This window comes from Mirounga leonina, unplaced genomic scaffold (genome assembly GCF_011800145.1).
Source record: "Mirounga leonina isolate KUSES-001 unplaced genomic scaffold, KU_Mleo_1.0 Mir_174, whole genome shotgun sequence".
In the NCBI taxonomy this organism is placed as follows: domain Eukaryota; kingdom Metazoa; phylum Chordata; class Mammalia; order Carnivora; family Phocidae; genus Mirounga; species Mirounga leonina.
Window position 1 is genome coordinate 1,580,529 of NW_023270451.1, and position 24,891 is coordinate 1,605,419.

The following is a 24,891-nucleotide window of genomic DNA, read 5'->3' on the forward strand; positions in this document are numbered from 1 at the left end:
AGCGGGCGGCGCCGGCATTGTGCGTCACCACCTGGGAGGGGCGAACCGACCGCTGACGCCATCACCCCGGCACCTGCCAACATGGAAGGTGGTGACGGCGGCGTCGCTGTAGCTGGACAAGGGGCTCTGGGTTCTGGGGCGGCGACAGCGGCAGTCCGGGAGCTTCTGCAGGACGGTAAGGAGTCTGGGTCTGGCTGGGTGGTGGGCCTGGGGGGACTGTCCTGCTCGGCACCTGGACCCGGGTGGCGGACTCAACCCGTCGCTTTGCAGAAAGTTTTCCGGTCTCGACGTGACCACTCCCCCCAGCCCAGCCAACCTGTTTCTCCAGAGACTAGCAGCCCCCTTCCCTTCCGGGTGTCCAGGGGACACCTGATTTCTGGTTGCTGCTCATTTCTCTCTTTTTTTTCTTTTAAAGATTTTATTTATTTATTTGACAGAGAGAGACACAGCGAGAGAGGGAACACAAGCAGGGGGAGTAGGAGAGGGAGAAGCAGGCCTCCCTGCGGAGCAGGGAGCCCGATGCGGGGCCCGATCCCAGGGTCCCGGACCACGACCTGAGCCGAAGGCAGACGCTTAACGACTGAGCCACCCAGGCGCCGCATCTGGTTGCTACTCATTTCAACTCTACCCTTCCTGCGCCTGAGGTTTCTCTGAAGTCCTGGGACTGCCGCACTCCGGTGACCTAGGTTGACAGCCACTGGCTGCTGCCGCAATTTTTGATGAAAGGAGGAAGCGTTGTCTCCCATGAAAAGTGAAAGACCTAGAACAGATAGATGACAGCTCTTAATGTTATCATTTTTAAGTGGAATTGGAAGCATCCCTCTATTAACAAATTCTTGGATTACACAGGTGGCCCACTCACAGCCTAGTTTGTTTTTTACAAGGCGTTTATCCACAACCATGCATTGAATATAGGAGTTTATTGATAGTTTTGGACAGAGGAAAACTCTAGGAAATAAGTTAAACATTGTACATTTTGAGAAGTACATTAAATTCTATTAATTCAGTTAACACGCCGCAAATCTCTTATCCTTCAGAATAAAGTTCAAATTTCTTCTCATCTGTTCTTAATTTTCCTCCCTAATTGCCATCACGTTCTACCTGGTATTGAAATAATTTGTGTACCTAACTTTTTCTGCTGCATTGTAGAACCCCTTTTTATATTCCACAGTTAATAACGGTACCTTTCATATGGTGGGTGCAGAATAAAAATTTTTTAATGAACATCACAGTAAGCATATGCACACATTTGTAGACCAAAGTAGGTTATAAACAAAATAACAAAATTCTAGATTATTGTTTTTCTCTGAGTGTTGTGTATTATTGCCCTTAATTCCTTACCTTCTCCTGATAATGTATATACTTTTGTCAAAACTTTCTGATGAGGTGGTTTTCTGAACTAGATTGTGTTAGATTCTCTAGGTTAGGATCTCTGTCCAATGCATCTCTGTATCTTAATTTAAATTCCATTTAACCAAGTTTTGAACTCCTGATATGTGTGCAATTCCCACCCTCAAGCAACTTGCCATTTTAGTAAGGGGAAATAATCTTGTAAAGCTGTGAAGGTAAGCATTATAATACAGTGTTGCTGGGTAGCAGCATTGTGTACAAAGTCAAACAATACAGAGGAGGCTGACAACTGGGTGTGATTAGGGGAGTGTCAGGAAAGTCTTTCTAGATGGAATTGGTTCTGAAGTGTAAATAGAACTTCCCTAGATGAAGAAGTGGAAGAAACAGTACATGTCAGGCATAGGTATATATTTCAGTAGGATGCATTCTGGAATTGTAATCAGTTTTTGAAGGGTGAATAGTCCTTATTTCTGACTTCTGTATTTTCCTATTTATTTCTCTTTTCCATCTTCCACAGTGATTATTTAAATCCTTACTCTTTCAGACCTCCCCTTTCAAACTCAACAAATGACTTTAAACTTCCCTGAAAAAAAGATAACCCATCAGATGTGAGCTTCCTCCATTTCTTGCCCCATCGAACCTATGAACTAAACCTATGCCTGTAACTGGTCTTTTTCCCTTGTATTTTCCATTACACTAGAAGTAGAATCTCTGCTTCTAAGGACGGTCTTCCTCCTGTGCTCTGGATTTTTTTCCTGTCTCCTCAAGGACCCAGTCACCCTCATTCAATGCCATTGAAATCTCTTTGCCAAGGTCTCTAATGACCTCCTTGTGAATAAATCAAATGGATACTTTTTGGTCCTTATCTTACTTGAACTTGTAAAAAGGATTTGACTCTTTTCTGGAAATACTTCCCCTCATGTGACTTGTGAGTTCTATGCTTAAAAAAAAGAAAATTCCTAATTCTCTAAATGCTCTTTTCCAAGTTCCTTTAATTGCTAGTCTTCTCCAGTTTGCCCCGAATTCAGTGGTTCACACCACCCATTCTCTGTAACATTCCTAAAAATTAAACATTTCTGTCCGTAACAGTGATTCACTATGTACAGGATCTGCCAGTGGTAGAGGATAGGATTGATAGGGTTGGTGAGCAGATGTGTAGTTGGAATAATTTGTGAGCTGTTCCTGATGTACCTCCTATAGGAATGAGACAACTATAAAAGAGAAGCATTATATGACTTTTCTTCTGATGGACAATCAGTCCTCAAATGCCAAGTCCAGTGGCCAGTTTTCAGCCTTCACTGTTTTGATCTTTGTAAGATCTTTGACACTATTTACCACTTTCTGCAAACCGTCCCTTGCTATTCTTTCTTGTTTTTCTTTCTCTCTGAACGCTCCTTAGTCTCCTTGATTGCTTTCATTTTTCTCCATCTCCTTCCAAATTTTTGGTGTTTGCCTGGCTTCTGAACTCAGTCTTCTCCATTTCCCTCTTTTTTGTGCATTCCAAAATTTATTCCTAAATCATCTGCTTTTTTTTTTCATGGTTTCAAAATTAATATAGATGCACACAAATACATGCATAGATGGTCCTTACCTCCCTTCTGAGCTATGGGATTACTGTCTACTGGACATTTCTATCTTGATAGTGAAAAGGCATGATTAGTTTTACATACCAAAAATTACATATGAACAAATAGTTCAGGTGCTATATGTGAAAAAGTGAGATTACTTCATTTTTTTTTTACCCCTTTCCTCTAACCTTCTGTTACCATCAATTGTATGTGGTTAATTAGATGTGTGCTTGTTTCCCATGTAGACTATGAGTTCCTTGGAGACAGCAATATGTTCGTTTTTATCTTTATGCAAAGATGCCTAGTGGTCGAGCTTAATGCAAAGCTGAATTCTCTATGTCAATTAGTCAAGAATCATCCTTTTACTTCTTGCTCCACATAATCACCCATTTTCAGCTTGTCTCTAAGTCCTACACATTATACTGCCTGAATATTTGTCAAATTAGTCACTTTTTTTTTTTTTTTAGGGCTATTGTCTTAGGCCTTCATCATGTCCCTTGGGCTGTTAACAGCACCTCACTGGTGGCCTCTGCAGGTCTATTACATGAGTGTACTGGTAAACCAGCTTTCTGGTAAAATAGGAAAAGCCCTGATTTTGTAGTGTATGCCAATTTCTATGTTATAAATACTCTCATCATGGTCAATTTTTAAGATGCCTACATGTGATGTCCCCTAGCTCACACAATTCCTGAAAATTGAACCGTTGGCTCTCAGGAGCCAATATGAGCCAGCTCCAGCACACCACTGTGTGACTAATCCCTTTTCAGTCATCCTCCATACTGCTGCCAGAAACACAAAGCTGACAGTGCTCTTTCTTATCTTTAACCTCAGTGAGATATAGTCTGAACACTTTAGAAGTCTTTACCAGTCTCTTTTTAAACTGCCCTCTCAGCCTTCCTTTGGAACCTGAACTATCATTCTTTCCCTTTTGCCCAGCACACACACACAGTGTGATCTAGACACACTGATGTCAGCGTTGCCCTTATTTCTCAAAATATGCTATGGCATTTGCTGCTTCTAAACCTTCCCTCTTCTTGGAGTAGCCTTCTCCACTTAGCTGCCTCGCAAGATCCTTAATTCTGAAAACTCCCTGGCAAACTGGAAGGAAATGGGGATCCCAGAATTAAGGCCAAAGTAGCAGTTTTTCTTTCACTTTGAGAATCATCAAGAATGAGTCTTTGCTCTTTGCAGAATGCTACTTGCAGCTGATATATAGGTGAATTGATTCATTTAACCGTATGGAACACCTGCCATGTGTCAGGCATTGTTCAGGCTCTAGGGATGTGGGAGTAAACAAAACAAAGCTCTTGCCTTCATGGAGCATACATTATATGGATAGAGACAATGGTTGCTGGTTAGTTTTATAATCTTTGTCAGGGTGGTCTTACCTTATCTCCCACACGGGTGGAAGATAGTGGTTTTATACCTACACTGAGCTCAGTTCTGCATAACTATTTTTACGTCTTAATTCTCTCCATTTGTTTTTCACCCACAGATTTTTGGGTTTCTGTACTGAAAGATATCTTAATACCTAGCATCACTTCTTTTTTGGGTTCATTAAGGGTCTGTTTTGAACATAGGCTGTCTTTCCATTTAGTTATTTTACCCATAAATCCTTAGTTTCAGTAACACCTGAAAGTTTGTGTTTGCCTATTTCTGTTAAGATTCCAGCTTCACTTTATTATGACAGCATTTGTGCATTGATTTAGAGATATCGGAGACCATAAATATCAAATATAGTCAATTTGCCTGAGGTCATTGTCAGTGACCTTGTTGCATTAAAGGCTATGGTTAGTAGTTAATTTTTAATTTTCTACTCAATATGTTCCTTTTGACTCACTGGTAAAAGTTAACTTTTAGTAGTGTAATATAGGGGTTCAGAGTGTGGGCTCTGCAGCCTGGATTCAAATCTCAGACAGGTTGGACAAGTTGCATGCCCTGTCTTTACCTGTCTCTTCATCTGTGAAATGGGGGAAACGATAGTTCCAGCAGGGTTGTGTGAGGATTGAATGCATTAATATGTTTAAAGTGTGTGGGTCAGTGCCTCACCCACAGTAAGCTCTCAGTGAATGTTACCACTCTCTTCTCATTTACAACAGTTCTTGGTGTTTAAGAAGATGTCAAAGTATGTTATCTGTAATTGTTTTGTTGTCTGATATCTGTGGTTTAGTGCAGTGCAATTAATAATTAAAGACTTTTCCTTGTTTTTTTCCCCTAGAGTGTTATAGTGATTTTTTAAATGAAGACTTTGATGTAAAGACTTATACTTCCCAGTCAATTCATCAGGCTGTAATTGCTGAACAACTAGCAAAACTTGCCCAAGGAATCAGTCAGTTGGATAAAGAACTACACCTACAGGTATTTCCAATCTTTTTTTTTTTAAAGATTTTATTTATTTAACAAAGAGAGACACAGTGAGAGAGGGAACACAAGCAGGGGGAGTGGGAGAGGGAGAAGCAGGCCTCCTGCTGAGCAGGGAGCCAGATGCGGGGCTCGATCCCAGGACCCTGGGATCATGACCTGAGCTGGAGGCAGATGCTTAACGACTGAGCCACCCAGGCGCCCCAGGTATTTCCAGTCTTCTGGATCATCTGGATTCTTCGACCTAAAACGATAATTTATCACTTGTAATCCTTGCATTATTTAATCTAAATGCATATTTAAGTGAGCAAATGTGTAACTTATCAGTGTGGCTTATTTTTCAAAGTATGTTTTTGAAAAGTTTTCTATAAACTACTTTTTCTTAGTTGAAAAACTAACATACCCATCTCTCCAAAGGGGTATGTTATACTTTGTTTTCACTACCTTAATAGATGTGCAGTGAATATAGGGGGCTGAAAAATAGGAAGCCTTTGACAAAAGTAATAGGAAATGGAATTTTGGAAGTAGAACACTGAATAAGAAAAATTGGTGTGTTCACATTGGCACTTCCCACTTTATGAATGCAAAATGTAGTATTTGCTGAAATTATAGAAAGTTGATAAATTTGTGGTAGAACACAATATGGGGAATTAGGAGATGGGTCCTAATCTCAGCTGTGCTGGTACCTTTCCTATCACTTAATGTCTTTGAGTTTTGCTTTTAAAAAAGGAAATCTATTAAATGGGTTGGAGTGAATAAGGAGGAAGAGATTAGAGTGGAAGATCTTGAAGGTTCCTTCCTTTTCTACAATTCTGTAATTTTATAGGGAGTTTTATAGTATACTTCCTAGTGTTGGCTTTTGTCTGTTGAGTAGGCACTTAATAAATATTTAAATGAATGAACAAATGCATGAATATATAGACTGTTTACCAGGAAACTTAGATCTAGTATAACAGGAGACATTCACTTAAATTTTTTGTGTTATACTTTATCTATTGAAAGAGTAGCTTAGGACTGGGATGACTTCTAAGGTCACTTTAACTTTGATTATATATTATATATTTTAATTTTATAATTATATATTTTAATTGTCAGGATTCACATTAGGCTGTGGGGATAGAAAAATGAACATATTTCCCAGCTCTCCAAGGACTCACAGACCAGTGGCAGATACAGAGAGAAATAATGAGAGGCAAGTGATAGTACAAAACGTTCATAAAAGCAGAGGAGAATGCACTTAACTCTGCCTAGGGTTCTCAGGGGTGGCTTTTTGTAATAGCCACCTGAAATTCTTTTTTATGGTTGGTATTTTCTTTCTTTTTTTTTTTTCAAGTTTTTATTTAAATTCTAGTTAACATACAATGTAGTATTAGTTTCAAGGGTAGAATTTAGTGATTCATCACTCATATACAACACCCAGCACTCATCACAAGTCTACTCCTTAATCCCCATCACCTATCTAGCCCATCCCCTGCCCACCTCCCCTCCAGCAACCCTCAGTTTGTTCTCTATAGTTAAGAGTCTGTTTCCTGGTTTGCCTCTCTCTTTTATTTCCCCCCCATGTTCATCTGTTTTGTTTTTTAAATTCTATATATGAGTGAAATCATAAGGTGTTTGTCTTTCTCTGACTTAATTTGCTTAGCATAATACCAATACCATCCCTGTCGTTACAAATGGCAAGATTTCATTCTTTTTTTTATGGCTGAGTAATATGATTGGTATTTTCTTTATTTCTTGCATGCAGTACTCTCTCTGCAGGAATCAATAAAAACTAAAAATTTATTTAACATCTCTTACGGGGGACAAATTACACTTATAGTAGTCTGGAGTATGAAGTGGAAGCCTAGTATGAGATCTGAACCTGCTATAATCGTTTTTCTGCAGAAGCAAAATTGGGATAATGCTAACCAAACCCATAACTTTCTTTTTTAAATATCACTGAGATGACTAAAATAACAAAAGATATGATGAAGTATGTATTAGTTGGGGCTTAGGACAGGAAACAGACCACTCTAGGTATTTAAAGCAGGAACATGTTTAATACAGAGAACTGGATGCTTCTGAAGTCAGCCAGTGTACTGAGTTGAAGGATCTACCTTCATAGATGCAGTGCGGAGGCCTGGAAGTTCCAGCCATTATCGCCCATGCCACTGCTAAAATTCTGCCACGGGGTATCTGATAACTAAATTCTAGAATGATTGATACGGCTTTTCCAACCATCTCTAAATTCTCAAGTCTCAGGACCTTGCTCATTACTAGCTGAAACAGTAGTAAGGAAATAGCTTTCCTTTCTTTTCTGTCTTCAGATCTCTTGGAAATTCATCCAGCTGGCTGCAGGAGAGTTTATGAAAGTCTAGTTTTAGGAGTTTCAACATTTCCAAAGTATTCTTCACACAGGAAAAAGAAGAATAGAGAATTAAAATTAGTCTTGTTAGGATGGACACATCGATGACTGTATCAGTGGACTGGGGAGAATTCAGACATGTTCTGGCCATCTTAACAGATGTAGGAGACCAAAAGTAATGGTTATTTTAGATGGATGTGATAAAAAGGGACTTGATAGAATAACAGTGATATCTGAAACAGGACAAAGTGGAGGATGTAGGGGTTCCAGTGAATGAATCCTTGCTGACTAGGAGCTTCAGTTTCCAGCCTAGATAGGAAACTTCTTATTCATTGGAATTGAAAAGGTACAAAATGATAAGGATTCTTGCATTATTCTAAAAATTTGTATGATTTCTTGATATTTCTAGGAATCTCTTGCATGTGGTCTTTAACTCTTAAACTTTGAGGGTTTTTGATGTGATAATTCACACTGCCCTAATTTTCATTAAAAAAAACCAGTCTTGCACAGGGAAAAGGATTCAGATTAGAATATGCTGAATTAAGTTCAAGAACTAAGAGAATCTAATGTTTAAAAACATTTTTACAGGGAAAGCATATAATAGCATGGCAAAAATTAGCTGGTTTGGGGTTGTTTTTGTTTTTGTTTTTGTTTTTTTATTTTCTGTTTTCAGTTTTGGCACAACTCTACCTGCACTTCCCATTAGGAAAGCAAGGGGCTGGTGAAAAGGCTGTGTCTTCTTCGGCTCTATGTTCAACTATAAGCGTGTTTGTGTTTCTACTAATAACTCATCTCAAGTAAACCTTTATCACCTGTATTTTTTTCTTCTGTGTCGGTGTTTGCACCCTCTAATATGGAGAGAGACCTTTATTCTACCTTGTGGTTACAAAGAAAAGTACCTAATACAGCAAATTCTTAATTTTCAGGTTGTTGCAAGACATGAAGATTTACTAGCACAAGCAACTGGGATTGAGTCTTTGGAAGGTATGTTTCCATTAAGTACTATAAATTAGATTGAGCTAGACCAGGGATTGGCAAACTTTTACTGTTAAGGATCAGATAGTAAATATTTTAGACTTTGCAGGCTATACCATTTCTGTTGCAACTACTAAACTCACTCTGCTCTTGCAGAGTGAAAGCAGCCAGATAATATTTAAATGATTGTGGCTGTGTCCCAATAAAACTTTAGTAAAACTTTATTGACCTCTGAGCTAAACTATTTGGGTTCAAATCCTTGCTTTGCCACCTAATAGATATGTGACTATGGGAAAGTTATTAACCTTTTTGTGCCTCCCTTTTATGTATAAAGGAGGAGTATTAAAATGTACCTATATGGTATTATTTTGAGGGCTAAGTGAATTAGAAAAATGGTTAGAACAATTCCTGGCACATATTTAGTGCCTCTATAAAATTAACAGAAAATTGTTAATTAATAAAAACATCAATACCACCAGAGTGAATAATAGTGGAAGTAGGCTTGAATACTTTCCTTGTTTTTGGCTTTCTCTGAAACTTTTTTCAATGAAAGTATAATAGAATGATGATACATTGGGGGCGCCTGGGAGGCTCAGTTGGTTCAGCGTCTGACTGTTGATTCAGCTCAGGTTATGATCTCAGAGTTGTGACACTGAGCCCCGAGTCAGGCTCCATGCTCAGTGCAGAGTCTGCTTGAGATTCTTGTTCTCCCTCTCCCCTCACTTGTGTGCGTGTGCGCGAGCACTCCCTCTCTCTCCCCAAATAAAACCTTAAAAAAAGAATAATACATTGGATTTTTATTTTTATGAGTCTTATTATTTTTGATTGGCTAAATCTTCTGTGAATTTTTCATTCTCTTGATTAAATTAAACTATGTCTTATAAATATGGAATGTTAATATGTTTTACGTTATCACTTGTGTTGTGATTACTATTATTAATCCTTACACATTAAAAGAAAACTAAGTGATATTCCCTATGTTGATCAAATTCTTGAGGAGGAAGGATATTGCTTTCTAGGATGCAATATTCTTTAATGCTTCCCCCAGTATTTCTTATGCACTCAAAGGCATTAACTTATTCTCGGCATGTATATTGTTTCTCAGACATCCTGATGAAGAACTTAGTATTTGAGGGAATAATAGTTTGGTATTTGAATATTTAGGATGGATATCAGACTATGTTTTTGGGAAAACTGAGTACTGACCACTTCCTATTGGAAATTAATTATTTTTAATCTCCTAATATTTTATGTGTTTCTGGAAGCAAGTAAATAATATCTTGTTTTAATGGTGATTTTTTTTTTTAAAACAAATGATAAGTGATTTTTTCATTTGTAAAACTCATAAGAATGGCTAGTAGTACATTGATTCTGAGTGTATTTAGGAGTAGATGAATCATCACAACAGAAATAGTTCTCATTGTGGTTTTCTTATATGCGTTTAGGTCTATAATGTGCTTGTTTTTCCCAAAATGCTTTCAGTGATTATAACATTTAAAATATATGGTTAGACTGAGTTAGAATGACTATCCATTGGATGAGTATATGAAGTACAAAGACTGCCTTCTCTGAGTTCTTGTGATAATCTAAGCATCTTCTCTGGATTATTTGAACATAAAACGTCAAAGCATGAATTAGCATTCATTTTGGCGTGATGTGTATTTCTGAGCACTTACTAGAAATTTGAGATACTGAAAAATAAGTGATCTGTATTTGAAAACAAATATTATCCCAACTTCTACTTCATCTGCTTTTTTCCCCCCAAATACTGAATTTTTTTTTGCTACGTAAGTAGTTTGGTAGAACGTTTATTGAACCTATTTTATTAAAAGTTGCCACCTATTCATTTTCATTTGTTTATTCATTTAAATATTAGTTGAGAATTTGCTGGGTTCCAGACAGCTATAACAGAGTCCCTGTTCTTACGGGATTTAGAGGTATATTTAATTAACCCTATTTTATTGAAAAGAGATATCCTCATTCCTTCATTTGTTCACTTAAACAGTAACTGAGACCTTGTTAGGCACCAGGCACCTATGAACAATAGAGTCACTTTTCTTTTTTTTTTTTTTTTTAAAGATTTTATTTATTTATTTGACAGAGAGAGACACAGCTAGAGAGGGAATACAAGCAGTGGGAGTGGGAGAGGGAGAAGCAGGCCTCCTGCTGAGCAGGGAGCCCGATGCGGGGCTCGATCCCAGGACCTGGAATCATGACCTGAGCCGAAGGCAGACACTTAATGACTGAGCCACCCAGGCGCCCCTAGAGTCACTTTTCTTATGGAACTTATGTTCTAATGCAGGGAAGCAGACAAAGAAAATACACAAATGGGAAACTTCAGATATTTTTAAGTCCCACAAAGAAAATAAAATGAATGATTGGGTGGAGGAAGGGGAGTCCCTTACTTACTAGCTAGGATGGTCAGGGGAGGCCTTTTTGAGAAAATGACATTTGAGCTGAGAACTGAATGATGAGAAACAACCACCACCTGAAAAGTGGGAGAAGAGTGTTGTAAACTGAGAGACCAATAAATGGGAAGGTAGGAATTACCTTGGGATGTATGAGGGCAGAAAAAAGGCCAGTATGAGAGGAATTTAATGAATGAGGGAGAGAATTGTAGATGAGGTTCTTGGGAAAGAATTTTGATTTTTTTCATTCTAAATACAGTGGTAAACCATTGGAGGGTTTTTATTAGGGGTATGATGTATAAGACTAATGCTCTAAAAAGTTTTCTCTGATGGCTCTATAGGAAAGTAAGTAGAATCAGGGGTACCAAAAAATAGAAGATACCAGAAGAGTAGAAATGATGGTGCCTTGGATTAGAGTGGTAGATGTGAGAGAGAAAAGTGGGTGGGATAAAATGGGGGCAGAGCTGATAGGGTTTGTTGATGGGAGATGAAAGGGCTGAGGGAAAAATGTCACCAAGTGTGATTCGTAAGATTTTAACCTGAAAAATGGGATAGATGATGGTATGGGTAACTGAGATGGGTTAGAATGGAGAGAATTATAATTTTGATGGGGCGGGGGTGGGACAGAAGTTATCTTGGGTGTCTTAAATTAGAGAGGTGTGTGTGTGTGTGTGTGTGTGTGTGTGTACGTACATAGGTAGGCAGACAAAGAAAATCTATGTAGATATGTGTACATATTTGTGGATGTGTGTGTATAAAATTGGTATTTTATTGAATAGATAGTGTTTAAAACATTGGAATTGGGTGAAATCCCTAAGAGACAGTGTAGATGGAGAAGTGAAACTGAGGATAAAATCTTGGAGTACTCCAGCATGTAGGACTCTAGCAGAGGAGGAGCCACTAATACAACAGAAAGAACCCCAGGGAGTGTGATAACTTGGAAGCCCAGAGGGAAAAAAAATGTCTTAGGGAGGGAGTGGTTTAACTGTGTTGTGAATTTCAGAGAATTGAGCAAGATAGAACTGACAATAGAATTTGGCACCTTGGGGGATTTCTGGTGACCTTGATGAGATCTATTTTGGTGGAGTGTATATGAAAGTCTATTTGAGAGTGGGTTGTGGAGAGAATAAGATGTAGGGACGTGATGATAACAAGTAAGGGCGGTTCATTCCTGGAGGTTTAAGGTCAGGGAACCATAAAACCAGCAGAAAAATGGGAATTCTCCGGTCCCAAGAGGATTCTATTGGACTGAGCCATACTAAAGCTTAATTGTATCTGATAATGTTTATTAGTTCTACTATTACTTCATCTAATATATGACAGAGTTCTCTACCTAAGTTTATTTAGAATGTTATGTTTTAAAACTACAACTATGCCAGTTAAATGTGAAAACTGAGTTTCAAGAGTGGAGTTCAAAATAATTAAAACTGTAATATTTAAAAGCTTATTTTCAGGTATATAAAAAAGTAAAATTTAAAATCTATCTTCCTGAAAATATTTTTACAGTTTTGTAAGAAGTTAACTATCATGTTGTGTATGTAGAGAGTAAAGACGATACTATCCTTGCTCTCCATGTGTATTACTTATCTAGCATATAATTAATTTAATAAATATTCATTGCCATTGGAAGTAGTCTGAGTTAAGCTCAGGTCATACAGTAGTGAATGAAAAATACACTTTCCCTAGCCTCCAGGAATTTACAGTTTAGTGAGAGAGTAAAAAATTAAACAGATACGCAAGCGGATATGTAATTACCTAATGTGATTAGTGCCATGAAGGAAATGTATGCTGTAGAAGAAAATAACAAGAAAATCTAAATCAGTTGGGGGATCTTTTAGTAATTGTTTCTGTTAAGCCAAGGCTTGACGAATAGTGGGGGTTTATCTAGTGGGAACTTGGGGGTGCAGTTGAGTGTTGGAGAGAAAGTACACCATTTCCAGATGGTGCAGGGCCTTGAAGACCAAGCTGTGGACTTTAGTTTTGACATGGAAGCAAAGGGGAGACTGGAAGGGTTTTAGCAGGGAATATTGTGCTACAATGTGCACCTTTAAAGAGCATTCAGGCTTCTTCTTTTGTGACTATAATACAATACACATGAACTGTACTTTAATTTCATACATACTATACATAATTTCATACATACTATAATTTAGTACCATTAATTACATTTACAGTGTTGTGCAACTATTACTATGTAGTTCCAGAACTTTTTCATCACCCAAACTGGAAAACCCTATGCTCCTTATTCAGTCACTCTCCATTTGTCAGACTTGTTTAGTGGAACAAGATTTGGAGGGGGAGACTACTCAGAGGCTTTAAAAATAGTGCAGGTAAAAGATATTGGTTGTTTAAGTTATGATGGTGGCAGAAAAAATTGAAATTTTTCTATCTATGGGTATGTGTACATGTATGATTTTTTCTTTTAATACAATTTTTTCCCCAAGTTGGAGCCCTTGTAAATTTGTAAGGTAATGGAAACTATTATGTTTTCCTAGGTGTTCTTCAGATGATGCAGACAAGAATTGGAGCTTTACAGGGAGCTGTTGACAGGTACTTTTGTTCATTTTGTAAATAAGTGGAATGGAAAGAAATTTAACCATTGATATTTTGAAGATGATTTTATTGTCACTCCTCTCTTTCTTTTCCTTTAGGATGAAAGCAAAAATCGTGGAACCATACAATAAAATAGTAGCCAGGACTGCACAACTCACAAGACTTCAGGTAGGTTCTCACTTTTCATTTCTTTATACTTTATTATTTATTTTGTTCTTATAAGTGGACAAATTCAAGAGAATGAATTCTGAGGAAATAAGGGGATATGAGATGAAAGGGGAAAAATACTAAAGAGCTTTAAAATAAGATACACAGGGTTTTTTTGGGTTTTTTTGTTTTGTTTTCTTTTGAGAGGGAGGGGGAGAGAGAATCTTTTTTTTTTAAGATTTTATTTATTTATTTGACAGAGAGATAGAGAGCACAAGTAGGCAGAGAGGCAGGCAGAGGGAGAGGGAGAAGCAGGCTCTCCACTGAGCAGGGAGCCGGACATGGGGCTTGATCTCAGGACTCTGGGATCATGACCTGAGCTGAAGGCAGACGCTTAACTGACTGAGCCACCCAGTCGCTCCAGGAGAGAGAGAATCTTAAGCAGGTTCCACACCCAGCACGGAGCCCAACCGGATGAGGGGAGCTTGATCTCACGATCCTCAGATTATGACCTGGGCCAAAATCAAGAGTTGGATGCTTAACCGACTGAGCCACCCAGGCATACCAAGATACACAGTTTAAAAGAATACAAATCTGAACCATTCAAGTGAATTATTTTCATTCTTATTATTACAGTGTATAATAATTTACTAACTTCTTTTTTCTTTTTTTTTTAAAGATTTTTTAATTTATTTTTTTGACAGAGAGAGACATAGCGAGAGCAGGAACACAAGCAGGGGGAGTGGGAGAGGGAGAAGCAGGCTTCCCGCTGAGCAGGGAGCCCGATGTGGGATTCAATCCCAGGACCCTGGGATCATGACCTGAGCCGAAGGCAGACACTTAACGACTGAGCCACCCAGGCGCCCTAATAATTTACTAACTTATTAAGACTCGAAATTATTTGTTCAATAGAGAACAGGAAGAAACCTAACATTTATGCTGTGACCAAATGTAAGAAACCCAAACTTATAACTTGTTCTATTTGGAGTGCTTGTGTATTTTTTTTGAAATTCAGTTTTTGATTAGATTAGTGATTTTATGACCTTTATTTTTCCAAATATTTTTTCTGTTCCTCCCCTTTCCTTCTGGGACTGCAATTACAAATGTACCAGGCATCTTAAGAATGTCTCACAGATCACTGGATTCTCTGTTCATTTTTTTCCACAGTCCTCTTTTCCCTGTGTGTTCTGTTTTGGATAATTTTTATTGCTTTGTTTTCAAGTTCACTTATCATTTTTTTCTGTACTGTTTAATCTGCCCCAATCTTATTCAGTGTATTTTTCATTTAAGACATTTTTGTTTCATCTGTAGAAATTTGATTTGGGTCTTTTCTTACTTTCCATTAATCTGCTTAACCTTTTGGACATACAGAATATTATTATTATTATTTTTTTTTTTTTTAAAGATTTAATTTTATTCATTTGACAGAGACACAGCGAGAGAGGGAACACAAGCAGGGGGAGTGGGAGAGGGAGAAGCAGGCTCCCCGCAGAGCAGGGAGCCCGATGCGGGACTCGATCCCAGGACCCTGGGACCATGACCTGAGCCGAAGGCAGTCGCTTAACCAACCGAGCCACCCAGGCGCCCCATACAGAATATTATTAAAATAACTAATGTCTTTGCTGATTTATAGAGTGTGCCAGTCATACCATAGTCCAGTTTGAGAACATTTCCATCACCACAAAAAGATCCCTCAGGTCTGTTGGCCATTGTCTTATTTTATTTGGGCTGCTATAATAGAATATCATATATTGGGTGGTTTATAAAGAGAAATTTCTTTCTCACAGTTCTGGAGGCTGGAAGGCTGAATCAGGGTGCCAACCTGGTCATGTCCTAGTGAGGGCCCTCTTTTGGGTTGCAGATAATCATTGTCTTTTCTTTTTTATTTTTTAAATTAAGTTTTTTTTAATTTTAATTCCAGTATACTTAACATACAGTTTTCCATTAGTTTCAGGTGTACAATATAGTGATTCAACAATTCTGTATATTACTCAGTGCTCATCATGATTAGATAGTCATTTCCTTGTTGTATCCTCAAATGGCAGACAGGGCAGGCGAGATTTCTCAGGTCTCTTTTATAAGGGCACTAATCCCATTCATGAGTTGTTCACTTTCATGGCCTAATCACCACCCAAAGTCCCCACTTCCTAATATCATCACATTGGGGGTTAGGATTTCAACCCATGAATTTTTTTTTTTTATCATTTTTTTTTTCCTTCATCATGTTAAGTGTACTCTTTAATCCCCATCAGCTATTTCCCCCTTCCCCCACCTCCCTCCCCTCTGGCAACCATCAGTTTGTTCTCTATAGTTTAGAGTCTGTTTCTCGGTTTGTCTTTCTCTCTTCCCCCACCCCTCTGTTCATCTGTTTTGTTTCTTAAATTTCACATGAGTGAGAGCATATGGTATTTGTCTTTCTCTGACTGCCTTATTTTGCTTAACATTATCCTCTCTAGCTCCATCCATGTTGTTGCAAAAGGCAAGATTTTAACCTTCAGTCTATTCCAGCCGTCATGACGTACCTATTCTCACTCCCAGTTCTAGGCAGTCACTAATCTATTTTCTCTCTCTATTGATTTGCTTTTTCTGGTCATTTCATATAAATGGAATTGTACAAGATATAGTCTTTTGTGTCTGGCTTTGTTCACTTTGCATAATGCCTTTGAGGTACATCCACATTGCAGAATGTCTTTAGGAGTTCATTCTTTTTTTTTAATTGGTGAATTCTGTTCTATTTTATGGTTGTAACACGTTTTGTTCATCCATTCACCAGTTGATGGATATTTGGATTGTTTCTAGTTTTGGCTTTTATGAATAATGCTGCTATGAACATTTGCTCACATGTATTTGCATGGACCTGTGCTTTCATTTATCTTAGGTAGATTTCTAAAAATGGAATTGCTGGGTTGTATGGTAAGTTTGTTTAATTTTCTAAGGAACTGCCATATTGTTTTCCGAAGTCCCTATACTATTTTATATTCCCATCAGCAATGTAGGAGGGTTCCATTGTCCGCACATCCTTACCAACACTTGTGTTCTCTCTTTTTTGATTATGGGCCTTCTAGTGGGTGTACGTGGTATCTCATCAGGATTTTAGCTTATGTTTCGTGAACGGCTAATGATTGAGCATTGTTTCATGTGCTTATTAGTCATTAGTATATCTTCTTTAGTTAACTCAGTCTATTCATATCTTTTAGGCGTTTTAAAATTGGGTTATCTTATTGTTCTGTTTTTTTTTTATTGAAGAATAATTGACACACAATGTTACATTAGTTTCAGGTGTACAACATAGTGATTCAACAACTGTGTACATTATGCTGTGCTCACAAGTGTAGCTACCATCTGTCATTATATAACACTATTACAGTACCATTGACTGTATTCTCTATGCTGTACCTTTCATCCCTGTGACTTACTCATTCCATAACTGGAAGGCTGTACCTCCCACTCCCCTTTACTCACCCTTTCCTGTCTGCTGACCATCGGTGTGTTCTCTGTATTTATGGGTCTGTTTCTGATTTTTATGTTTGTTCTGTTTTTTAGATTCCACATATCATTAAATTATATGATATTTGTCTTTTTCTGACTTATTTCACTTAGCATAATACTCTCTAGGTCTGTCCAAATTGTTGCAAATGTCATGATCTCATTCTTTTTTATGGCTGCACAATATTCCTCTGTGTGTGTGTGTGTGTGTGTGTGTATGTATGTATACACCATGTCTTCTTTATTCATCTATCAGTGGACACTTAGGGTTGCTTCCATAACCTGGCTATTGCAGATAATGCTCCAGTGAACATGGGGTGCATATATCTTTTTGAATTAGTGTTTTTGTTTTCTTTGGATAAATACCCAGTTAGGAATTTTTTTATATATTATGCTACAGTATATAATTTGCAAATGTTTTCTCCCAGTAAATGATTTGTAAATCTTTCTCCCAGTCTATTGCTTGACTTTTCTTTTTTTTTTTTTAAGATTTTATTTATTTGACAGAGAGACACAGCAAGAGAGGGAACACAAGCAGGGGGAGTGGGAGAGGAAGAAGCAGGCTTCCCGGGGAGCAGGGAGCCCAATGCGGGGCTCGATCCCAGGACCCTGGGATCATGACCTGAGCCAAAGGCAGACGCTTAAGGACTGAGCCACCCAGGCGCCCCTGACTTTTCATTTTTAAGTGGTGTCTTTTGAAATAGAAAAATTGTAAATTTTGATGAAGTTCAAATTATCAAATTTTCTTTTATGGATTGCTAGCACCATTTCTTGAAAACAACTTTTCTTTCCCTGTTGAATTTTTTTGTTGCCTTCATAATATTTGATTGGCTAAATATGTGGGATTGTTTCTGGACTCTTTACTGTCTTCAGTTGATCTAGTCTTTTGCCTTTATATTAATAGTACACTATCTTGATTACTGTAGTTTTTTACTAAGTCTTCTTTCAGCCAAATGATCTTGAAAAAGGATACTATTTTAGTACCTTTGCAATTACCTATGAATTTAGAAACAGTTTACTAATTTCTACTAAAAAGCTGGTTAGGATTTTTTTCCTAGTATCATTTGTGTTTTTAATATACTAGAAATTTCTTCTTACCCAATATTTTATTTTGTTTTTTGTAGCGTAAGAGGTGTTATTTTTATTTTATTGCCATTATTCTCTTTATTGAGAGTATTGGCGATATTTTTGTCTCACTCCTAGAGTACAAAAAGGTAGTTTTAGGATTGCAAACCCATATTACAATGAAAAGCAAGATAATTCAAGTTCTTCTTAGAATAAAGTCAGTTTTGTTCAAGGCTAATCTCATAGCTCTGGCTGGTGCTCATCTTGATGAACTTTATTATTTTCTTTTTAAAATTTATTTTTTAGTTTTAAATTTTTTTAATTTAAATTCAAATAATAACATATAGTGTATTATTAGTTTCAGAGGTAGAGTTCAGTGATTCATCAGTCTTATATAACACCCAGTGCTCATTACATCATATCCCCTCCTTAATGTCCATCACCCAGTTACCCCATCCTTCCACCCCCTCCAGCAACCCTGTTTGTTTCCTATGATTAAGAGTCTCTTATGGTTTGTCTCCCTCTCTGATTTTGTCTTGTTTTATTTTTCCCTCCCTTCCCCTATGCTCTTCTGTTTTGTTTCTTAAATTCCACATATGAGTGAAATCATTTGGTAATTGTCTTTCTCTGATTGACTTATTTCACTTAGCATAATACTCTCTAGTTCCAAATGGCAAGATTTCATTTTTTTGATGGCTGAGTAATATTCCATTATATATATATACCATATAATACTCTCTAGTTCCAAATGGCAAGATTTCATTTTTTTGATGGCTGAGTAATATTCCATTATATATATATACCACATCTTCTTTATCCATTCATTTGTTGATGGACATCTGGAAAAGCTGGTTAGGATTTTGACTGGAAAAGTGCTGCATCCATAGGTGAATTTAGGGAGAATTGACATCTTAACAATATTGAATCTTCTTACTCATGAATATGTTATCTGTACATGTATGTAGGTCTTCTTTAATTTCAGCCATATTTTGATTTTGGTTTTGTTAAATTTATCTTTAAATATTGTTTTGTTACTGTACTAAATGGTATTTTTAAAAAAATTCTATTTTTCTATTGTTCATTGTTATTTTATATAGAATTGGTTTTTGAAAATTGACTCCATAAAGGAAATAATGAAGGTTTTTATTTATTTATTCTTTTAAGATTTTATTTATTTATTAGAGAGCACAAGCAGGGATGGGGAGGGAGTGACAGAGGGAGAGGGAGAAGCGGACTCCCTGCTGAGCGGGGGGCCTGATGCAGGACTTGATCCCAGGACCCTGTAATCATGACCCAAGCCAAAGGCAGATGCTTAACCTACTGAGCCACCCAGGCGCCCTGTAGGTTTTTTAAATTAAGTTTTCTCTTCATATTGTTAGTAGGTATAGAATAACTTAATGCCGATATTGTTTGAAGATAAAGAATGTGGATAAGACAATGAGGGATTGATAACTAAGCAGCTCTGATTTTCTTAGCCATTGGAACATCTCCTGTGAGAGATATTGTGTTAGTGATGGCAGAAATACAAAGATGGGTGAGATGGTACTTGTTTTCAAAAGTTTACGTCATGGTGAAAGGAAATATAACTATACAAAATGACCTAATAAAATACTGATTACATAAATGCCAAAATAAATCAACAATAACTCACAGGACAGAGAAATTATATGCAATTGGATTGCTTTATGAAGTTTTTAATGCTTAAGAAAGGAGATAGGCTTAAAGAAGTAGGCTGTGGACCGCTTTGAAATAAATCTTTAATGGGCGCCTGGGTGGCTCAGTTGGTTAAGCGACTGCCTTCGGCTCAGGTCATGATCCTGGAGTCCTGGGATCGAGTCCCGCATTGGGCTCCCTGCTCGGCAGGGAGTCTGCTTCTCCCTCTGGCCCTCCCCCCTCTCATGTGCTCTCTCTCATTCTCTCTCTCTCAAATAAATAAATAAAATCTTTAATAAAAAAAAAATAAATCTTTAAGAATGAATGCAATTGATAAAGGTTTTAAAGAATAAGTAGGATTTGGGTACGCTAAGCTTAGAGTAGGGAATTATAGACAGAAGGAAGAATATGACAAAGGCACGAGGTGGAGGTTTGCAGAGCATATCCAGAGAATGGCAATGAAAGTGTGCATTAAAAGGATTAACTCAAGCCATTTCCCCTTGTCCTCCTTACTTATTACATGTATCTGTCAGCATACTTCACTAAAGACAGACCTGGCTCAGTCATCTTTACAGTGAAAGTCTTTACATCATAATTTCTGGCTTTAGTACCCATAGTAATCCACCCATCATTCTGTCCTCACTCTTCTTTGACTCTAGTAACTCCAGTTACGATCTTCATCTGAAGTCTACCTGAGCCATCTACTCCCATGACCATACAATTCACCTCTGAAATCCTAAACCCTTATGATCCAGTTTCTTTTTTATATGTCAACTGATTTTCCAGCTTTCTCAGTACCTTACCTCAGACCTGTTATTTTTTTTAATAGCTTTATTGAACTATAATTCACCTAATTGTACAACTAAATTTTCTGAACTTCCTGCCCCCTCTAACTCTCCAAATTTGGTCTGTACCTGTACATTTTTTTGTCTTTCCCAAATTGCTTCTTTCTATCTAAATCTTATTCAAGTTTTTTATTAAGCTATATATAAATTATAGTGTTTTTTTTTTGGTCTGAAACTATATCTTTAACTTTTTTAGGTAAGTTAAAGATCTGTCCAGAAAAATATGTTTTTATATTCATTTTTATCATATTTGCCATCTTTAGAATTAACAGTACCATCTTTTGATTCTTTTTATGTATTTTCTTGTAGTACTGTGACTTTTTAGTTACTAAAAGACCTTTAATGTTAGATGCAAGCACAAAATCTATTAAGGACCTAACAGAAAAGAAGTGTTTAATGAGTTAGGCTTCTATGTGTTGGAGAGTGTTGGTTTGGTCTATAACACAGGTCTATGTTACACATTGCACTTATATTTTGACTTCAATGTGACTACTTTTGATAGAATTTTTAATATTTGGGGCACTTTCTTGATTGGAGAATACACATCACCTGTATTTTATTTTTTTAAAGTAATCTCTACACCCAATGTGGGGCTCGAACTTCATTAGAACCCTGAGATCAAGAGTCGCGTGCTCTGCTGACTGAGCCAGCCAGGCCTTCCTCATCACTTATATTTTAGAAATTTCTAGTTTGTCTTTTAGATTTATTAAATAGTAACTCATTAGCATTAAGTAATCATTACCTCTTTAAATGTTAATAAACTATGCAAGTAATCGTTCAAAACTTAGAAACTCAAGAAATTCTATTGCCCCAGACATTTAAAAACTGGTTACAAACTTACTTAACCAAATTCTTTTAAACATTTAAACTAAACCATAAATTTGATAAGATTTTCTTTTTTAAAATTATTTTTTTATTTAAATTTTAGTTAATGTACGGTGCAATATTGGTTTCTGTAGTAGAATTCAGTGATTCATCACTTAACATAAAATACCCAGTGCTCATGCTAAGTGCCCTCCTTAGTACCCATCACCGATCTAGCCCATGCCCCACCCACCTCCTTCCATCATTCCTCTATTTGTTCTCTTTTGTTAAGAGTCTCTTATGGCTTGTTTCCCTCTCTCCTTTTTTTCTTTTCCCCCTTTCCATATGTTCATCCATTTTCTTTCTTAAATTCCACATTTGAGTGAGATCATATGGATTTGTCTTTCTCTGACTGACTTATTTTACTTAGCATAATACACTCTAGCTCCATCCATGTCATTGCAAATGGCAAGCTTTCATTCTTTTTGATGGCTGAATAATATTCCATTATATATATATCACATCTTCTTTATGCATTCATCAGTCGATGGACATTTGGGTTCTCTCCATAGTTTAGCTATTGTTGATAATGCTGCTATAAACATCAGTGTGCATGTATCCCTTTGAATCTGTATTTTTGTATCCTTTGGTTAAATACCTGGTCGTGCAATTGCTGGATCATAGGATAGTTCTATTTTTAACATTTTGAGGAGCCTCCATACTGTTCTCCAGATGGCTGTACCAGTTCGCTTTCCCACCAACAGTGCAAAAGGGTTCCCTTTTCTCCGCATCCTTGCCAACACCTGTTGTTTCCTGTGTTGTTAATTTTAGCCATCCTGACAGGTGTGAGATAGTATCTCATCATGGTTTTGATTTATATTTCCCTGATGATGAGTGAAGTTGAGCATCTTTTCATGTGTCTGTTAGCCATCTGGACGTCTTTTTTGGAAAAGTGTCTATTCATGTCTTCTGCCCATTTCTTAACTGGGTTATGTGTTTTTCGGGTATTAAGTTTGGTAAGTTCTTTGTAGATTTTGGATACTAACTCTTTATCTGATATGTTGTTTGCAAATATCTTCTCCCATTCCATAGGCCGCCTTTTAGTTTTGTTGCTTGTTTCTTTGCTGTGCAGAAGCTTTTTATCTTGATGAAGTCCCAATAGTTCATTTTTGCTTCTGTTTCCCTTGCCTGTGGTGACGTGTCTAGTAAGAAGTTGCTATGGCTGACGTCAAAGAGGTTTCTGCCAGTGTTTTCCTCTAGGATTTTGATGGTTTCCTATCTCACATTAAGGTCTTTCATCCATTTTGAATTTATTTTTGTGTATGGTGTAAGAAAGTGATCCAGTTTCATTCTTCTGCATGTTGCTGTCCAGTTTTCCCAACACCATTTGTTGAAGAGACTGTCTTTTTTCCATTGGGTATTCTTTCCTGCTTTATCGAAGATTAGTTGACCATATAGTTGTGGGTCCACTTCTGGATTCTCTGTTCTGTTCCATTGATCTATATGTCTGTTTTTGTGTTATGAAAGAAATTGAAGAGGACACAAAGAAATGGAAAAGCATTCCGTGCTTAGGGATTGGAAGAATGAACATTGTTAAAATGTCTTTATTACCGAAAGCAATCTACACATTTAATGCAATCTCTATCAAAATACCACCAGGATTTTTCACAGAGCTAGAACAAACAATTCTAAAATTTGTATGGAACCACAAAAGACCCCAAATAGCCAAAGCCATTCTGAAGAAGAAAAACAAAACTGGAGGCATCACGATTCTGAATTTCAAGCTATATTACAAAGCTGTAGTCATCAAGACAGTTGATATAGTTTCCTAAATGCTTTAAACATCTTCAAGAGCAGATTGCAAAACATATAACATACTGTAGTGATTACATTCAGACCAACTCTGGTAACAGAGGTGCATATACCATCGATTTGGTTTTTTGGAATATATATCTTCTTAATCTATTCCAGTTTTTAATTCTTTTTTGTTTATTACTATTTTTTTTCCTTCAGGGTTGTAACAGTCTTACTGTATCCAAACAAACAAACAAAAATTCTGTATCCCATCAGCAAAGTTCTTTAGTTAATTTATTTGTGGTTATGGCATGGCATCTGGTTTAATAGTCTGATTTAAGCCTGAGTAACTGCTTGTTAGCCTGAGGCCCTTTTCATAATTAAGTTTCACATGTTACATCATATGATATTTATTCTCTGCGTTTTGTTTAGATTGTGCATTTTTAAAACTTGGTATATTTAGAAATATTTTTAGTTTTGTGTATCAGTTGTATCTCATTGCTTGTCTCATGGTTACATAGATTTTGTTGAAAAAAACAAAAGATGTGTCTTAACATATAATTAATAGATTCATCTAAAGGACTTATCTATATAGGAATTGGCAAACTTTTTTTATAAGTGGCCATGTAGCAAATATTTTAGGTTCTTGGGCTACCATATCTCTGTTGCAACTATTCAACTGTGTTGGCTGTGTTTCAGTAGAATTTTATTTACAAAATGACGTGGAATATTATTTTTGTCTGCCAGTTGTTAATTCTTTTTCTGTTCAGTGTAGATCTGTTTTCTTTGGGACATTCAGTTAATCAGTTTTGAAGTAGTGTTGGACTTACTTTTTAATTGTATGTTGTGTGTGACTACTGGTGGACTCCTAGTTATTACATGAGATCATTAGAGATTGGTGCTGATTGATACAAGACTCCCAGTTTTTCTGGTTGTTACGTACAATCGCTAGTACTAATCAGGCCTTTCTGTTTTGAATACTACTACTTTTTCTGGAGTCATTTGGTTCAAAATGATTCTTGTTTAGTTTTCTATGCTTAATTTTTTTTCTTTGTTTTATAAACCAATATGCACCCAAAGAAATGAAATACTGATATATCTGTATTAACACTTATTAAATCATTGAAAAATTATACTGTTCTGCTTATCTTCCTGTGACCATCTTTGTCTCCTTCAGATTATTTTCTCTTTTGAGTATCAATTTGTACTTAGGATCTTTCATAGACTCAACCTCTTCCAATTAATATTATGTTTTATTTTTAGTTTTTTTTTTTTTAAAGATTTTATTTATTTATTTGAGAGAGAGAGAATGAGAGAGAGAGAACACATGAGAGGGGATAGGGTCAGAGGACGAAGCAGACTCCCCGCCGAGCAGGGAGCCCGATGCGGGACTCGATCCTGGGACTCCGGAATCATGACCTGAGCCGAAGGCAGTTGCTTAACCAACTGAGCCACCCAGGTGCCCCTATTTTTAGTTTTTTTATTTAAGATTTTATTTATTTATTTATTTATTTATTTATTTATTTATTTATTTATTT

General features: G+C 36.9%; 1 protein-coding gene across 2 annotated transcripts in view; it reads left to right on the plus strand.

The window, feature by feature from the left end:
• Positions 1-37: 37 nt before the first annotated feature.
• Positions 38-24,891, plus strand: part of COG5 (component of oligomeric golgi complex 5) — a 307,147-nt gene continuing 282,293 nt past the window's right edge. Inside the window, exons 1-5 of one of the 2 annotated variants that reach the window (XM_035020357.1) lie at positions 38-175; positions 5,137-5,276; positions 8,550-8,607; positions 13,502-13,556; positions 13,658-13,727. In XM_035020357.1, coding sequence (XP_034876248.1) covers positions 82-175; positions 5,137-5,276; positions 8,550-8,607; positions 13,502-13,556; positions 13,658-13,727 — 417 coding nt within the window. In that variant the 5' untranslated portion in view covers positions 38-81. The remainder of the gene's footprint in view (positions 176-5,136; positions 5,277-8,549; positions 8,608-13,501; positions 13,557-13,657; positions 13,728-24,891) is intronic. The other variant, XM_035020356.1, reaches the window with a different exon arrangement.